Below are 18,567 nucleotides of genomic sequence, written 5' to 3' on the forward strand. Positions count from 1 at the left end.
ATAAAACATTTTATAAGTTTAACAATCCATTTTAAGCTGATAACAACTTCAATTGCATACAAAATCTCTACACTTCTTTAGTGATGTACAAGTTACACATTTTTTATTGTGTTTCTTTTAATATTTTTTTATAAACTGTTTTTTAACTTTTATGGCACAACTAAGTGATTTATGTTCCACTGTTACAATATTTAGCTTTGTGTATTTTATTTATACTTATTTTTGCCAGTGAACTTTATACTTTCAAATGCTTTTGTGTTGCTATTTACTCTCTTCATTTCAACTTAAAGGACTCCTTCTAGCATGTCTTGTAAAGCAGATCTAGTGGCGATTAACTCCCTTAGCTTTTCTTTGTCAGGGAAAGTATCTATTTCCTTTTTGAAGGACTTTTTTTTTTTTGCTAGATATAGTGTTTTTGGTTGGCAGTTTGTTTTTCACCACTTTGAATATATCATTCCTCTCACTTCAGACTTGCATGGTTTCTGCTGAGAAATCTGTTGGAAGTCTTACAAGAATTCCCTTGTATGTAATAAGTTCGTTTTCTCTTGCTGTTTTCCAATTCTGTTTTTGTCTGTAACTGTTGACATTTTAATTATGTGTCTCATTGTGGAGTTCTTTGATTTCATCCTATTTAGAGCCTTTTGTACTTCATTAATCTGATGTTCATTTTCTTCTCCAGATTTGGGAAGTTTGTGTCCATTATTTCTAAAAATAAGCTTTCTGCTTCTGTTTCTCTCTGTTCCTCCTGAGACTCATAATGTGTATATTAGTCCTCTTGATATTGTTGTGTAAGTCCCTTAGATTTTCTTCACTCTACTTCATTTACTTTTCTTTTTGCTCCTCTTCACATGACTTTTCTTTCAGTTCTCTCATTATTTCTGCTGAATCAAATGGACCTCAACCCTTAGTAAATTTTTCAGTTCAGTTTCTGCATTCTTCAGCTCCAAAATTTGTTTGGTCTTTTTAATATTTTCTGTCTTTTTGTTGAAATTCTCTTTTGGTTCATGCATTGTTTTCCTGATGTTGTTGAACGTCTTCATGACAATTATTTTGAATAATTTGCAAAGTAATTTCTATACCTCCACTTCTTTATGGTACATTTCTGGAGATCTATTTTCTTTCTTTAACAGCATATTTTTTGTTTGTTTGTTTCTTCATTTCCTTTTTAACTTTGTGTTGGTATCGACACATTTGGAAAAATAGCTGCCTTTCCCATTCTTTACAAACTGGCTTAATGCAGGGAAAGATCTTCAACAATCAGTGCAACTAAAGACTTTGGGAGACTTTCAAATCTTTTCTGTTGAATATGTCTTTCTTTGCTCAGTTGGTAAAGAATCCACCTGCAATGTAGGAGACCCTGGTTTGAGTCTTGGGTCAGGAAGATCTGCTAAAACAGGGATAGGCCACCCACTCCAGTATTCTTGGGCTTCCCCTGTGGCTCAGCTAGTAAACAATCTGCCGTCAGTGTGGGAGACCTGGGTTCAATCCCTGGGTTGGGAAGATCCGCTGGAGAAGGGAACGGTTACCCATTCTAGTATTCTGGCCTGAAGAATTCCATGGATTGTGTAGTCCATGGACTTGCAGAGTTGGCCCCGACTGAGTGACTTTCACTTTCACATGTCTTTCTGAACTTGTGTGTGAAGATTACTAATTAGAGGGGCTTGCCAGTTTCTTTTTTCAGTAGTTTGTAATCTCTTCCTCCCTCTGGTGTCTGTCTTTTGTACTATGAGCACTCTGAAGCAGCAGCATATTACCCAGATTTTTTTTTTTTCAGCAGCCTCTAGTCATGTAGTTTGTCAGGTTCTCTCAGTTCCATGAGACAAGCAAGACAAAAAGCAGAACCTTAAGCAGCCTACTAAGAAGCTAGAAATTTGAGTATATGTTCCACTCTCCTTTTTCTGCACTTAGGGAGAGCCTTCTGGGTTATATCAGCTTCTATCTGCCCTACCATAGGACTTCTGCAGCATCAGTACCCTGCCCAGTACTTTTGTGTTCTCAGAAACTACCATGCATCTAGTGTGTATGAGGTCTCATCAGTACTTCAAGATAGGCAAGACAGAAGTCAGTCCCCCAGCAGCTCCATACCCCCATTGTCCAAATGTTGGGTGTCTAGTCTACTCTTCTCTTTTCCTTACCTGGGAGAAGTGGGACCTGAGAATCTCCTCCTAATCTTGTGCTACTGTGCTCAGGAGGGAGAGACTGTGGTGAGAGCCTGCCACGAATTTTCCTAATAGCTTCAGAGTAGCTGACTTTACACTCATCTGGAGGGCAGACGCTCTTAACTGGTTTCAGAATTTCTCACAGTGGAATTTGGTCTGCGTCTTTTTGAATCATTGTCTCCATGGAACTGATCTGGGGCTTTCTATTCTGCCATCTTGCTGACATCACCCCTCAGCATAGTCTGTTTTATACGTTTCTTATTTGTTGGATCATGCATCATTGCCTAGCATTGGTAATAAAATGGTTTAAAACAGTAACAATCATATTGATCAATATGTTAATATTATTAGTCCTTATCAGGTACTTTCCATATGCCAGGAAAGATAATAATCTTTATGGGGATTATCAGTTTAATGGAATGAAAACAGAGGTTCCAAAAAACTAAATTGCCTGAAGTCATGCTCCTACATACAGCTAGGATTTCAGTCTAGGTCATCTCTGTCCATAATCCACTCTCTCATACCACCTGCTGTGAAACTCAATACTCATTTACTGAAAGGATCCCTGAGTCCCAACCTAAATCTCCCATGTCCTCTTTGATGTTTCACTGTTGGATCTTAATTCTAGGAAATTGTTCTTTACCTTCTGCCTGCATCTCCACTGTCAATTGGATTTTCAATTTCTCACAGCCTCCCATGTACTCGGTCTCCCTCCTGCTTTCCTCTACCAAGAAGTTCCTCAACTTCTTTCACAGTATTCATCTCAAATGTAATCTACATTGACTTCAAGATGGTAACTTGAATCTTAAATGTCACTCAGTTCATTTCAGATCGTAGCAGCTCATCTCCAGGCCCAAGAATTTTTAATGAACCTATAAATTACTTACATCTCACTTAGCAAGTAGAAAACTGAAAAGAAGTAAGCAAATATCACATTAGAATAATAGTAAAAACAAGACTTTATGATAGCTGTTGTGGTCAGGCATTTTAGATATTGAGTTATTAGAGATCAAATTGCCAACATCTGCTGGATCATTGAAAAAGCAAGAGAGTTCCAGAGAAACATCTATTTCTGCTTTATTGACTATGCCAAAGCCTTTGACTGTGTGGATCACAATAAACTGTGGAAAATTCTGAAAGAGATGGGAATACCAGACCATCTGACCTGCCTCTCGAGAAACCTATATGCAGGTCAGGAAGCAACAGTTAGAACTGGACATGAAACAATGACTGGTTCCAAATAGGAAAAGGAGTACCTCAAGGCTGTATATTGTCACCCTGCTTATTTAACTTATATGCAGAGTACATCATGAGAAACGCTGGGCTGGAAGAAGCACAAGCTAGAATCAAGACTGCCGGGAGAAATATCAATAACCTCAGATATGCAGATGACACCACCCTTATGGCAGAAAGTGAAGGGGAACTAAAAAGCCTCTTCATGAAAGTGAAAGAGGACAGTGAAAAAGTTGGCTTTAAAGCTCAACATTCAGAAAACGAAGATCATAGCATCTGGTCCCATCACTTCATGGGAAATAGATGGGGAAACAGTGGAAACAGTGTCAGACTTTATTTTTGGAGGCTCCAAAATCACTGCAGATGGTGATTGCAGCCATGAAATTAAAGGATGCTTACTCCTTGGAAGGAAAGTTATGACCAACCTAGACATCATATTAAAAAGCAGAGACATTACTTTGTCAACAAAGGTGTGTCTAGTCAAGGCTATGGTTTTTCCAGTGGTCATGTATGGATGTGAGAGTTGGACTGGGAAGAAAGCTGAGCGCCGAAGAACTGATGCTTTTGAACTGTGGTGTTGGAGAAGACTCTTGAGAGTCCCTTGGACTGCAAGGAGATCCAACCAGTCTATTCTAAAGGACATCAGTCCTGGGTGTTCATTGGAAGGACTGATACTAAAGCTGAAACTCCAATACTTTGGCCACCTGATGCGAAGAGTTGACTCATTGGAAAAGACTCTGATGCTGGGAGGGATTGGGGGCAGGCGGAGAAGGGGACGATGGAGGATGAGATGGCTGGATGGCATCACTGACTCGATGGACAAGAGTTTGAGTAAACTCCAGGAGTTGATGATGGACAGGGAGGCCTGGCATGCTGCAACTCATGGGGTTGCAAAGAGTCGGACACGACTGAGCGACTGAACTGAACTATTTACAAATAATTGAATTTTCATTTGGGACATTGGGTTCTTCCAGTTTTTATAGTAATGGCATTGTATTCTTTGCACACTATAGAAATAAGATATGATTTTAAAAATCTTTAAGATTCCATTTTTGTCACCCCGGAGAGAATGACACTCCAGTAATTTTTTTAAATGCCCAATCACTGTTATTCTGTAAGCATTCCATAAAGTAAAAAGTATCAGACTCATGGCTGTAAAGCACCATTAACGTTTAACTGTAGTCCTATGCAATGGGATATAAGCCAAGCCCTATCCCCAATTTTCATACAGAGAACAAGGCAATGATAAAGTTTTAAACATTGATAATATATTTTTGTTCCAGAAATCCTGAGTCATACATGGCATTCTTCCTACCTGGCAGTGATCCTGAATTTTTTGTAAAACCTCAGATTGGAGAACTTCTTCCTAAAGGAACTCTCATCACTGTGGGTTTTATACCCACAATGTACAGCAGGAAATACAAAGCAACGTTAGCAATACAGGTGAGTTCTAGAAAGGTAATAGTCGAGGATATTTGATGTCACAAAATTCAATGAATGACTTTGGGAAAAAAACTTTCACTCAATGATCAGTGGTAAACATAAATCAGTGGTAAAGATAAAGCAACATTATCTTGCAAAAGTCAACATATTTCAACTGTTTTGCTTGTTTTAATTTCCTTTTGGTAAAAAAAGAAATTTTAAATGTGAAATATAACCCAAATGTTGTTATCATCAATGGAAATAGGAAATTGCTTCTTTTCCACACTGAGGAATTGTGGAAGAGATAAATAATGACTGAAAAGTGATTTGTATAGACATATGATTTCCTATAATAACCTATTCAAAGGCTTTGGGTTTCCCAAGTAGCTCAGAGATAACGAATCTGCCTTCAATGCAGGAGATGCAAAAGTTGCAGGTTAAATCCCTGGGTTGGGAAGATCTCCAGCATAGGAAATGGCAACCTGCTCCAGTATTCTTGCCTGGAAAATTCCCAGGACAAAGAAGCCTGGCAGGCTACAGTCCATGGAGTTGCAAAGAGTAGGACACAACTGAACACCACACCCCTTTATTCAAAGACTTTAGGTGATTTCCAATAGGGATTTTGAAGCCTTTAATTTCAAAGGATAAAGGATAAGGTGTTAGGAAAATGTTAAGGTCTAAAATGAAGAAAATTAAACAAAATAAAATTTATTTTGAATTGAAACAAAATAGTGTGAAATGGGCCATTAATATAAAATAATGTTAAAGTGATCATTTTGTTAAAATTTAAGGTAAATACAACTCTGAAAATTTATTCAGTAAGTAGAATTTCTCCATAAAATTTCCCACATCTGTCCTACTATGAACTTTTGGCCAAAGGTAACCTTCAAGTTATTTTGGAAAAGATGTCTATTCCCACTGTCTTTTTTCAGTAGCAGAGGCATAAGGGAATTGTAGTCATATTTCGAGACACAACTACTGATGCCAAAGTGACTACTAGACTTCTGAATCAGACACTAATTAGGCAGCCCCACTGGCAGAAAAATGTGTTGTTAGTGTTTTAATGAATAGAGAAAAATATTGAATATTGCTTGAGAAGAGCATTTATTTTTCATCTTTTTGAGACCCCTTACAATCCAGGTAATAAAAATATAAAGCATCTGGAGCCTTGCTGCACATAACTATTTCCTGAGTTAATATTTGATTACAATTATGATGTTAATGTGCTTACTTCTTAAAGTGATATTTTAAAGAGAGATTTGTGAATAAAATTATATTCAGTTTATAACATATGGTGGATATTTCTGAAATTAACTATTAATACTTAGGAAGTTTTACCAACAAAATTCTGTTTCTGATTTCCCTGTGAAGACTTGACAATTAAATCACTAGCAGCAGAACTGAAGGGTTTCTGTGAAAGAATAAGTTTATATGGTATCAACTGAGAATATAACATTTTGATTAGTGTGAAGTAGTGTAGTTTGATAAAGTGTATATGGGGAAAATTGAGAAATCACTATTTTGATTTAAGAAATCACTGTTGATCCTATTTCTATTATGGAGAATTTAAAACATGCCCCAAAATGGGGAGAATACTTACTCTCTGTGCACTCATCATCCTACATGAACTCTTATCAACCCAAGGCCAGTCCTGTTTCAAGTATGTTTCCACCCTCTTCCTCACTTCCCATATTATTTTGAAGAAAATCCAAGACTTCCTATTACCTACAAATATTCTCTGTTGATCTCTAAAAGATAAAAATCTTAACCATGATACCATTATCATATCTAAAAATTAATAATAATTCCTTAATACCAGTGCATACTAAATATCCATTTGAAAGTAAAAGTCACTCAGTCATGTCTGGCTCTTTGCGACCCCATGGACTATGCAATCTATGGAATTCTCCAGGCTAGAATACTGGAGTGGGTAGCCTTTCCCTTCTCCAGGGGATCTCCCAACCCAGGGATCGAACCAGGGTCTCCCACATTGCAAGCGGATTCTTTACCAGCTGAGCCACAAGGGAAGCCCAAGAATACTGGAGTGGGTAGCCTATCCCTTTTCCAGCAGATCTGCCCATTTTGTTTATAGTTTCCTTTGCTGGGCAAAAGCTTGTAGATTTGATTAGGCCCCATTTGTTTATTTTTGGTTTTATTTTCATTACTCTAGGAGGTAGATCAAAAAAGATCTTGTTTTGATTTATGTAAAAGTGTTCTGCCTGTGTTTTGCTCTAAGAGTTTTATAGTATCTGACCTTACATCTACGTCTGTAATTCATTTTGAGTGTATTTTTGTGTATCATGTTAAAATGTTCTATTTCTTTTCTTTTATATCAACCTATCCAGTTTTCCCAGCACCACTTATTGAAGAGACTGTCTTTTCTCCAATGTATACTCTTGCCTCCTTTGTCGTAGATTAATTGCCCACGGGTGTGTGGATTTATTTCTGGACTTCCTATTCTGTTCCATTGATCTATATTCCTGTTTTTTGTGCTACTGCTATACTGTTTTGATGACTGTAGCTTTGTTGTATAGTCTGAATTCAGAGAGCATGATTCCTCCAGTTCCATTTTTCTTTCTCAAGATTACTTTTGCTATTTGGAGCCTTCTGTGTGTCTATACAAATTATAAAATTTTTTGTTCTAATTCTGTGAAAAATGCCCTTGGTAGTTTGATAGGGATTGCATTGAATCTGTAGATTGCTTTGGACAGTATAGTCATTTTCACAATATTGACTCTTCCAATCCAAGAACATGGTATATCTCTCCATCTGTTTGTATCATCTTTGATTTCTTTCATCAGTATCATATAGTTTTCTGAGTATAGGTCTTTTGCCTCCTTAGATAGGTTTATTCCTAGGTAGTTTATTTTTTTTTGATGTGATGGTAAATGGGATTTTTTCCTTAATTTATCTTTCTGATCTTTGGTTGTCAGTGTATAGGAATGCAAGAGATTTCTGAGTATCACTTACTGCAAAATTACTTGAATCTTAATTGAAATGTATACAGTAACATTTAGGATTTAAAAGTGTATTTATCTGTAATTATTTTCAGATGGTCTTGTAGATATGTTGGGCAAAAGAACAGATCCTTACATGTAGTTACCATGTGTATCACTAGGTTCTGAATGGGAGAGTACATCCCTTCACATAGTTCACAACTGTGTACCCACTAAGATCGGGCATGGATGCAGGTTCCTTTATGTAGCTCATACATTTGTACCCATAAGTGAGTCACTTATACACATTTATAAGTGTTTATAAGTTTATAAGTGAGTCACTTATAAACATTTACAACCACTTATGCACAATCACCAAAATGTAGCTGTGTTTTTCAAATTGAACATCCTTATATGAAGTAAAATGTTATTTAACCCAGTTGTAGTATGGTTCTTGGTTTGTCAGCTCAACAACAAAGCCAGACTCATTGATTCTGAATACTTAATTACTATGAACTGGATAGAAGGGCCAGTTCAGTACAGTTCAGTCGCTCAGTCATGTCCGACTCTTTGCAACCCCGTGAATTGCAGCATGCCAGGCCTCCCTGTCCATCACCAACTCCCTGAGTTCACTGAGACTCACGTCCATCGAGTCAGTGATGCCATCCAGCCATCTCATCCTCTGTCATCCCCTTTTCCTCCTGCCCCCAATCCATCCCAGCCTCAGAGTCTTTTCCAATGAGTCAACTCCTCATATGAGGTGGCCAAAGTACTGGAGTTTCAGCTTTACCATCATTCCTTCCAAAGAAATTCCAGGGCTGATCTCCTTCAGAATGGACTGGTTGGATCTCCTTGAAGTCCAAGGGACTCTCAAGAGTATTCTCAAACACCACAGTTCAAAATCATCAATTCTTCGGTGCTCAGCCTTCTTCACAGTCCAACTCTCACATCCATACATGACCACTGGAAAAACCATAGCCTTGACTAGACGAACCTTTGTTGGCAAAGTAATGTCTCTGCTTTTGAATATGCTATCTAGGTTGGTCATAACTTTCCTTCCAAGGAGTAAGCGCCTTTTAATTTCATGGCTGCAGTCACCATCTGCAGTGATTTTGGAGCCCCCAAAAATAAAGTCTACACTGTTTCCACTGTTTCCCCATCTATTTCCCATGAAGTGATGAGACCAGATGCCATGATCTTCATTTTCTGAATGTTGAGCTTTAAGCCAACTTTTTCACCTCCACTTTCACTTTCATCAAAAGGCTTTTGAGTTCCTCTTCACTTTCTGCCATAAGGGTGGTGTCATCTGCATATCTGAGGTTATTGATATTTCTCCTGGCAGTCTTGATTCTAGCTTGTGTTTCTTCCAGCCCAGCGTTTCTCATGATGTACTCTGCATATAAGTTAAATAAGCAGGGTGACAATATACAGCCTTGATGAACTCCTTTTCCTATTTGGAACCACTCTGTTGTTCCAAGTCCAGTTCTAACTGTTGCTTCCTGACCTGCATACACATTTCTCAAGAGGCAGATCAGGTGGTCTGGTATTCCCAGCTCTTTCAGAATTTTCCACAGTTTATTGTGATCCACACAGTCAAAGGCTTTGGCATAGTCAGTAAAGCAGAAATAGATGTTTTTCTGGAACTCTCTTGCTTTTTCCATGATCCAGTGGATGTTGGCAATTTGATCTCTGGTTCCTCTGCCTTTTCTAAAACCAGCTTGAACATCAGGAAGTTCACGGTTCACATATTGCTGAAGCCTGGCTTGGAGAATTTTGAGCATTACTTTACTAGCGTGTGAGATGAGTGCAATTGTGTGGTAGTTTGAGTATTCTTTGGCATTGCCTTTCTTTGGGATTGGAATGAAAACTGACCTTTTCCAGTCCTGTGGCCACTGCTGAGTTTTCCAAATTTGCTGGCCTACTGAGTGCAGCACTTTCACAGCATCATCTTCCAGGATTTGAAAGAGCTCAACTGGAATTCCATCACCTCCACTAGCTTTGTTCGTAGTGATGCTTTCTAAGGCCCACTGGACTTCACATTCCAGGATGTCTGGCTCTAGGAGAGTGATCACACCATCGTGATTATCTGGGTCGTGAAGACCTTTTTTGTACAGTTCTTCTGTGTATTCTTGCCATCTCTTCTTAATATCTTCTGCTTCTGTTAGGTCCATACCATTTCTGTCCTTTATCGAGCCCATCTTTGCATGAAATGTTCCCTTGGCATCTCTAATTTTCTTGAAGAGATCTCTAGTCTTTCCCATTCTGTTGTTTTCCTCTATTTCTTTGCATTGATTGCTGAAGAAGGCGTTCTTATCTCTTCTTGCTATTTTTTGGAACTCTGCATCCAGATGCTTATATCTTTGCTTTTATCCTTTGCTTTTTGCTTCTCTTCTTTTCACAGCTATTTGTAAGGCCTCCCCAGACAGCCATTTTTCTTTTTTGCATTTCTTTTCCATGGGGATGGTCTTGATCCCTGCCTCCTGTACAATGTCACAAACCTCAGTCCATAGTTCATCAGGCACTCTATCTATCAGATCTAGGCCCTTAAGTCTATTTCTCACTTCCACTGTATAATCATAAGGGATTTGATTTAGGTCATACCTGAATGGTCTAGTGGTTTTCCCTACTTTCTTCAATTTAAGTCTGAATTTGGCAATAAGGAGTTCATGATCTGAGCCACAGTCAGCTCCTAGTCTTGTTTTTGCTGACTGTGTAGAGCTTCTCCATCTTTGGCTGCAAAGAATATAATCAATCTGATTTTGGTGTTGACCATCTGGTGATGTCCATGTATAGAGTTTTCTTTTGTGTTGTTGGAAGAGGGTGTTTGTTATGACCAGTGCATTTTCTTGGCAAAACTCCGTTAGCGTTTGCCCTGCTTCATTCCGTATTCCAAGGCCAAATTTGCCTGTTACTCCAGGTGTTTCTTGACTTCCTACTTTTGCATTCCAGTCCCCTATAATGCAAAGGACATCTTTTTTGGGTGTTAGTTCTAAAAGGACTTGTAGGTCTTCATAGAACCGTTCAACTTCAGCTTCTTCAGCATTACTGGTTGGGGCATAGACTTGGATTACTGTGATATTGAATGGTTTGCCTTGGAAACGAACAGAGATCATTCTGTCATTTTTGAGATTGCATCCAAGTACTGCATTTCGGACTCTTTTGTTGACCATGATGGCTACTCCATTTCTTGGGAGGGATTCCTGCCCGCAGTAGTAGATATAATGGTCATCTGAGTTAAATTCACCCATTCCAGTCCATTTCAGTTCGCTGATTCCTAGAATGTCGACATTCACTCTTGCCATCTCTTGTTTGACCACTTCTGGTTTGCCTTGATTCATGGACCTGACATTCCAGGTTCCTATGCAATATTGCTCTTTACAGCATCGGACCTTGCTTCTATCACCAGTCACATCCACAGATGGGTATTCTTTTTGCTTTGACTCCATCCCTTCATTCTTTCTGGAGTTATTTCTCCACTGATCTCCAGTAGCATATTGGGCACCTACCAATCTGGGGAGTTCCTCTTTCAGTATCCTATCATTTTGCCTTTTCATACTGTTCATGGGGTTCTCAAGGCAAGAATACTGAAGTGGTTTGCCATTCCTTTCTCCAGTGGACCACATTCTGTCAGATCTTTCCACCATGACCCGCCCATCCTGGGTTGCCCCACGGGCAGGGCTTAGTTTCATTGAGTTAGACAAGGCTGAGGTCCTAGCGTGATTAGATTGACTAGTTTTCTGTGAGTATGGTTTCAGTGTGTCTGCTCTCTGATGCCCTCTTGCAACACCAACCATCTTACTTGGGTTTCTCTTACCTTGGGCATGGGGTATCTCTTCACGGCTGCTCCAGCAAAGCGCAGCCGCTGCTCCTTACCTTGGACGAGGGGTATCTCCTTACCACCGCCCTTCCTGACCTTCAACGTGTGATAGCTCCTCTAGGCCCTCCTGCGCCCGCGCAGCCAGGGCTCCTTGGACGTGGGGTTGGTCCTCCTGGGATAGAAGGGCCAGTTTCAATTAAAACAGGACCATTCCAGATGTGCAAGAAATTCCTGAATTTAACATTCATTGACAGAGATCACATTACATATTAAATCCTGATAATGACTACAGTATTTTCTTGACCTGAACTTCTCTTGAGTGAGTTTTCTGAACATACATGATACAATTCTTATGTGAGGTAGAAGTCCTGGATAAACACAGGTAGCATCAGAAAACTCTGTAAGAGCAATGTGATATAAGTATGAACATAAATGTGCAGAAAATGCTAGACAACCTAATTCAGTATTGTCATTCTGTACAAAAATGCAGAAGAAATGAAGGATTTTTAAGTAAATTCCTGTGTAAGCTGTACTGACTTGGATTTAGATTTTGATTTTCATTAATGAGTTTGCACCATGCTCAATAATTACAGGTAGTTATATTAATGATGTACTTTCATAATCTTAAAAACAGAAGCTTGACATCATACCAGTTGGTTCTATAGCCATATTGAAATTCCCTTAGATAAATCCTGCAAGGTATTATTTCCATTACATATAGTTCATGCTAGGTGATAGTCTCCTGCAAACCAAATAGATGGCTTCACCCACAGGGCAGACCTCTAAGTGTGACTTTTTATTGAATGTTTTTTAATTCATAAAGCCAAATGCATTCCTGAATTTATTTTCCACACTAATCATTTATTTATCAGATTTGTGCCCTTAATGCACAAATGCAGTTTCAGTTTTGTGCCCTTCCCATACCTTACATGGAGAAGAGAGAAGTTGTTAATTTGATAAGTATTTTCTCACATTTTTCTGAGTCCCTGGATATTGTGTATAAAGTCTCTTCCTCTCCTTGTTTCTAGACAGAAGATATGTACTGGTTGTATGAGATCAATGGGTTACCTCAAATTTCCATACTGCCATTGAAAGTAAAGGCCAAAGTTGATGCTCGTAACAAGATGTTTGACAAAAAGCCAGCTCGTCGGCGTAATTTTCTCTATGAAAATGCTCAACTCACAAGAACAGGGGTATCCTCTACGATCAAGGGGGCTCGTTTGATGTTGAACAATAAATAAAAGAAAACTGTTTTTCTCAAAATATTTCTTGGTCTTGCTGCTGCTGCTAAATTGTTTCAGTCATGTCCGACCCTGTGTGACCCCACAGATGGCAGCCCACCAGGCTCCCCCGTCCCTGGGATTCTCCAGGCAAGAACACTGGAGTGGGTTGCCATTCTTGGTGTTAAGTAGAGTTAAATATATTTCAATGATGGTTATTTCATTTTTCAGATATTTCTGAGAACTACTATTTCAAGTATCAATATAATAGAGCTTCTGCATTTTATTTTAAAACTGACTAAATCTATTCTAAATGTTCTATTCTGTTGAACAAAGAATGTTCAAACTATCACATGATTGCACTCATCTCACACACTAGTAAAGTAATATTTAAAATTCTCCAAGCCAGGCTGCAACAGTAGTGAACTGTGAACTTCCAGATGTTCAAGCTGGATTTAGAAAAGGCAGAGGAACCAGAGATCAAATTGCCAACATCCGCTGGATCATCAAAAAAGCAAGAGAGTTCCGGAAAAACATCTGCTTAATTGAATATACCAAAGCCTTTGACTGTGTGGATCACAACAAACTGTGGAAAATTCTTAAAGAGATGGGAATACCAGACCACCTGACCTGCCCCTTGAGAAATCTGTATGCAGGTCAAGCAGCAACAGTTACAACTGGACATGGAACAACAGACTGGTTCTAAATTGAGAAAGAAATATGTCAAGGCTGTATATTGTCACCCTGCTTATTTAACTTATATGCAGAGTACATCATGAGAAACACTGGGCTGGAGGAAACACAAGCTGGAATCAAGATTGCTGGGAGAAATATCAATTACCTCAGATATGCAGATGACACCACCCTTATGGCAGAAAGAGAAGAAGAACTAAAGAGCCTCTTGATGAAAGTGAAAGAGGACATTGAAAAAGTTGACTTAAAACTCAACATTCAGAAAACTAAGATCATGGCATCTGGTCCCATCACTTCATGCAAATAGATGGGGAAACAATGGAAATAGTGACAGATTTTATTTGGGGGGGCTCCAAAATCACTGCAGATTGTGACTGCAGCCATGAAATTAAAAGACTCTTGCTCCTTGGAAGAAAAGCTATGACCAACCTAGACAGCATATTAAAAAGCAGAGCCATTACTTTGCCAACAAAAGTCCGTCTAGTCAAAGCTATGGTTTTTCCAGTTGTCATGTATGGATGTGAGAGTTGGAATATATAGAAAGCTGAGCACTGAAGAATTGATGCTTTTGAACTGTGATGTTCGAGGAGACTCTTGAGAGTCCCTTGGACTGCAAGGAGATCAAACCAGTCAATCCTAAAAGAAATCAGTCCTGAATATTCATTGGAAGGACTGATGCTGAAGCTGAAACTGCAATACTTTGGCCACCTGATGCGAAGAACTGACTCATTTGAAAAGACCCTGATGCTGGGCAAGATTGAAGGCAGAAGGGGAAGGAGACAACAGAAGATGAGATGGTTGGATGGCCTCACCAACTCGATATACATGAGTTTTAGCAAGCTCCGGGAGTTGGTGATGGACAGGGAAGCCTGGCATGCTGCAGTCTATGGGGTTGCAGAGTCGGACACGACTGAGTGACTGAACTGAACTGAAATCTATTCTCTGAATATTTTATACTTAATTTCTAAGTTACATATGTGTTATAAAATGAACTGGTTGCAAATATTGGAATTAGTTTAAAGTACAGGAGTACATTGGTAGTAAAACTGAAAAATGATTTCAACTTATAAATCCATGCACATAAGCATATATACTCCATATGATCCTATACTGAGTCTTAAAGTAATAAAGATATATTTCAAAATGATCCAGACAAAAGGTTATTTTCTTAAAGGAGAATATGTTGTTTGATTCTTATCACTGAGGGGAAATATAATAATAAAGAGCCAATATGGACCATTGTTGGGCTTCCCAGGTGGTTCTAGTGGTTAAAAAAAAAAAAAAAAAAAAACCTGCCTGCCAATGCAGGAGACATAAGAGACATGGTTTCCATCCCTGAGTTGGGAAGATCGCCTGGAGGAGGGCATGGCAGCCCATTCCAGTATTCTTGCCTGGAGCACCCCATGGACAGAGGAGTCGGGCAGGCTACAGTTCATAGGGTCACAAGGAGTCGGACACGACTGAAGCAACTTAGCACACACACATGCTTGCATGGACTATCTTTAAGACAACTTGAGACAAAATGACTGCCTCTACCACAAGTGATTCATGTGATTTTAAACAAGTCACCTTTGTGTGTCCTATTTCCTTTTGTGCAAAATAAAATAATTGTACTAGGAACAAGAGTTGGCATAGTATAGCTAAATCTAGTCTACCACCTGTTTTATGCAAATAATTCTTTTTACATTTTTGATTGGCTGAAAAAAATCAATAGATGAATATTGAATAACACAAGAAGATTACATCAAATTTAAATTTCATTGTCTATAAATAAAATTTGGGGGGAGCCACATTCTTTTTTTTTTTTTTCCTTGGCTGCCCTGGGTCTGAATTGCACACATGGGATCTTCTTTGTAGCATGCAGGATCTTTAGTTGTGGCATGTGAGATCTAGTTCCCAACCGGGGATTGAGCCTGGGCCCCCTGCATTGGGAACTTGGAGTCTTAGCCATTGGACAACTAGTAAAGTCCCTCGTTTTTAATATATTGTCTGTAACTGCTTTTGTAATATAACAGTGAAGTTAAGGGGAAAGAAGCCATATGCTGCAATGTTTAAAATATTTACACTCTGCATGCTGAGGTGTGACAGAAGACAACAAAATTCTGTAAAGCAATTATTCTTCAATAAAATATTTACTCTCTGATACTGTACATAAAAATTTTGGCAATCTCTGTACTAGGCCAGGAATGACCTCTAGGAACCACTGTCAGTGGACTGATCATAATTTCTTTGGATGGCGTTAAGTAGAATTCTGGAGACACATCTATGAGATCAGTTAATCTTGTCTGCAGTTATTGAAGTAGAGGAGAGTGGAAGCTCACATACCCAGATTTGCCATCCTGGAAAGGACAAAAACTAAAATTCTACAAATTTCTAAAAGTCCTTCTTGTTCTCTAGCCCTTGGAAGATGTCTCTTTGAGTACAGAGTCATAGATTATTTGTCTGTTCTTACCTCTGCTGTACTGTTGGATTATTTACATACTTAAATGCAGAGAAGGGCGTGTGAATGAGAACCTGGAGGACATGTTATTATTTCATGTTGTGAATATTTCAAAAATGCTTAAAATGGCGATGCTACATTAGATGCTTCAGATTTAATCCTGGATGTTACCTTCTTCAAAAAAGGTATCTGTAGCTAGAAATGTTAGTGCAGACTATTATTTGTCCAAATGAAAATGTGACAGAAGCAACTCAAGTAGACAAAATGGATTAGTGAATGAAATTCTAAGAATCCAAAGGTGTTAGGGGATTTATGGAGAGGAAACTGTTGCTTTGTATACTTTAGATCATTTCTTAGTCCATCAGTTGTAAATACCAGTGGCTTTTAAAATTCAAAGGGCATCACCCACTCTCACTTCTATTCAACATAGTGTTGGAAGTCCTTGCCATGCAAAAGAAACGAAAAAATAGGTATTCAAATTGAAAGAGAAGAGGTCAAGTTGTCACTGTTTGCAAATGGCATGATTATAGAGAATCCTAAAATCTCCACACAAAAACTATTACTACTAATAAATGAATTCAAGAAGGTAGCAGGATACAAGATTTGCCATCTACTTCTCTAGTTGTTTTTTCTTCATTTTGTAGTCAATATTTTTTTAATGAAGTATACTTGATTACAATGTTGTGTTAATTTCTGCTATACAGCAGAGTGATTCAGATACATTCTTTCTTTTATATATTCTTCTCCATTATGGTTTATCACATGATATTGAATATATTAATAGTTCTCTGTGCTATACATTAGGACCTTAGTTGATGGTGGCTTTATAGAATGCCTTTGGGATTGTCCTCTCCTCCTAGTTTTTTGATCAGGTGGTTTTTGTCTTTTCTTTGGTTGATGTGGTGTATCACATTGATTGATTTGCATATTATGACCCATCCTTGTGAATTTGGGACGAATCCCACTTGGTTGTGGTGTATGATTTTTTTGGTCTTGTTACATTCGGTTTGCTAATATTTTGTGGGGAATTTTCACATCTATATATTAATGAAAGATGTTGGACTGTAATTGCCTGTTTTGGTTGGTGTCTTTGTCTGATTTTGGTATCAGGGTGATGGCAGCTTTGTGGAATGTCTTTAGGAGTGCCCCCTCCTCTTCAGTTGTTTTGGAAGATTTTGAGAAGGATCAGTGTAAGTTCTTCTTTGTATGTTTGATAGAATTTTGCCTGTGAAACCATCTGGTCCTGGACTTTTGTTTGTAGGGAGTTTTTAAATTACAGATTCTACTTCACATCTAGTGATCAGTCTATTTAAATTATCTATTTCTTCTTCTTTTTTTAAGTCTGTTTCTTCTTGATTTAATTTTGGTGGGTGGTATGTTTCTAGAAACTTGTCTGTTTCTTCTAGGTTGTCAAATTTGTTGGCATATAATTGTTCATAGTATTCCCTTATGTTTTTTTGTATTTCTACAGTAGAATACAAGATTGATATAGAGAAATCTGTTGTATTTCTTTAAAGTAATAATAAAGTACCACAAAAAGAAATTGAAAAAAAAAATCCTGTTTAAAATTACATCAAAATAAAATATCTAAGAACAAACATAACCAACAAGTTTAAAGACCTATATGCTGAAAACTATAAAACATTGATAAAAGAACTTGAAGATAATTCAAATAAATGGTAAGATATCCCATGCTCTGGGACTGGAAAAATTAATATTGTTAAAATGGTCATACTACCCAAAGCAAACTACAAATATAATGCAATCCTCATCAAAATACCCATGACATTTTTCACAGAAGTAGTAGAAAAAGTAATCCTAAAACTTATATGGAATGATAAAAGACACAGTGTTGCCAAAGCAAACCTGAAGAAAAAGAACAAAAAGCTAGAGGTAAAACCCTTCCAGACTTCAGATAAGACTACAAAGCAAAAGTAAACAAAACAGCATGGTATTGGCACAAATATATAGGTCAATGGAATACACCAGAGGGCCCAGAAACAAACCCACACACCTATGGTCAATTAACCTGTGACAATGGAGACAAGGATATACAAGGGAGAAAAGACAGTCTCTTCAGCAAATGATGTTGGAAAAGCTGGACAGCTACTTGTAAATCATTGAAATTAGAACACTTTCTCACACCATATACAAAAACTCAAAATGGTTTACAGTCCTACATACAAGACATGTGTGCATTCTCAGTGGTATCCAACCTTTTGCAATTCCCATGTACTATAGCCTGCCAGGCTCCTCTGTCCATGGAATTTTCCAGGCAGGAATACTGGAGTGGAGTGCCATTTTCTTCTCCTGGGGATCTTCCCAACCCAGGAATCAAACCCATGTCTCCTGCATATCCTGCATTGGTAGGCAGATTCTTTACCACAGAGACACCTGGGAACCCCAAATGTAAGACTTGACACCATAGAACTCCTAGAGGAGAACATAGGTCAAAGAGAAGCAAAATTTTCTCTGAAATAAATTATACCAGTATTTTCTTAGATCACTCTCCCAAGGCAAATGCAGTAAAAGCAAAAATAAACAAATGAGAAGTATTCAAATTTAAAAGCTTTGATGCAGCAAAGGAAACCATCAGCAAAAGGAAAAGACAAACCATCAACAAAAGGAAAAGACAAACCATCAACAA

At 38.2% G+C, this 18,567-nt stretch overlaps 1 protein-coding gene across 1 annotated transcript in view; it reads left to right on the forward strand.

The window, feature by feature from the left end:
* Positions 1-12,824, forward strand: part of CFAP47 (cilia and flagella associated protein 47) — a 497,722-nt gene extending 484,898 nt beyond the window's left edge. The window contains exons 63-64 of the mRNA XM_006066421.4: positions 4,676-4,835; positions 12,596-12,824. Coding sequence (XP_006066483.4) covers positions 4,676-4,835; positions 12,596-12,808 — 373 coding nt within the window. The 3' untranslated portion in view covers positions 12,809-12,824. The remainder of the gene's footprint in view (positions 1-4,675; positions 4,836-12,595) is intronic.
* Positions 12,825-18,567: the final 5,743 nt, after the last annotated feature.

Source organism: Bubalus bubalis, chromosome X, assembly GCF_019923935.1.
Source record: "Bubalus bubalis isolate 160015118507 breed Murrah chromosome X, NDDB_SH_1, whole genome shotgun sequence".
NCBI lineage: Eukaryota > Metazoa > Chordata > Mammalia > Artiodactyla > Bovidae > Bubalus > Bubalus bubalis.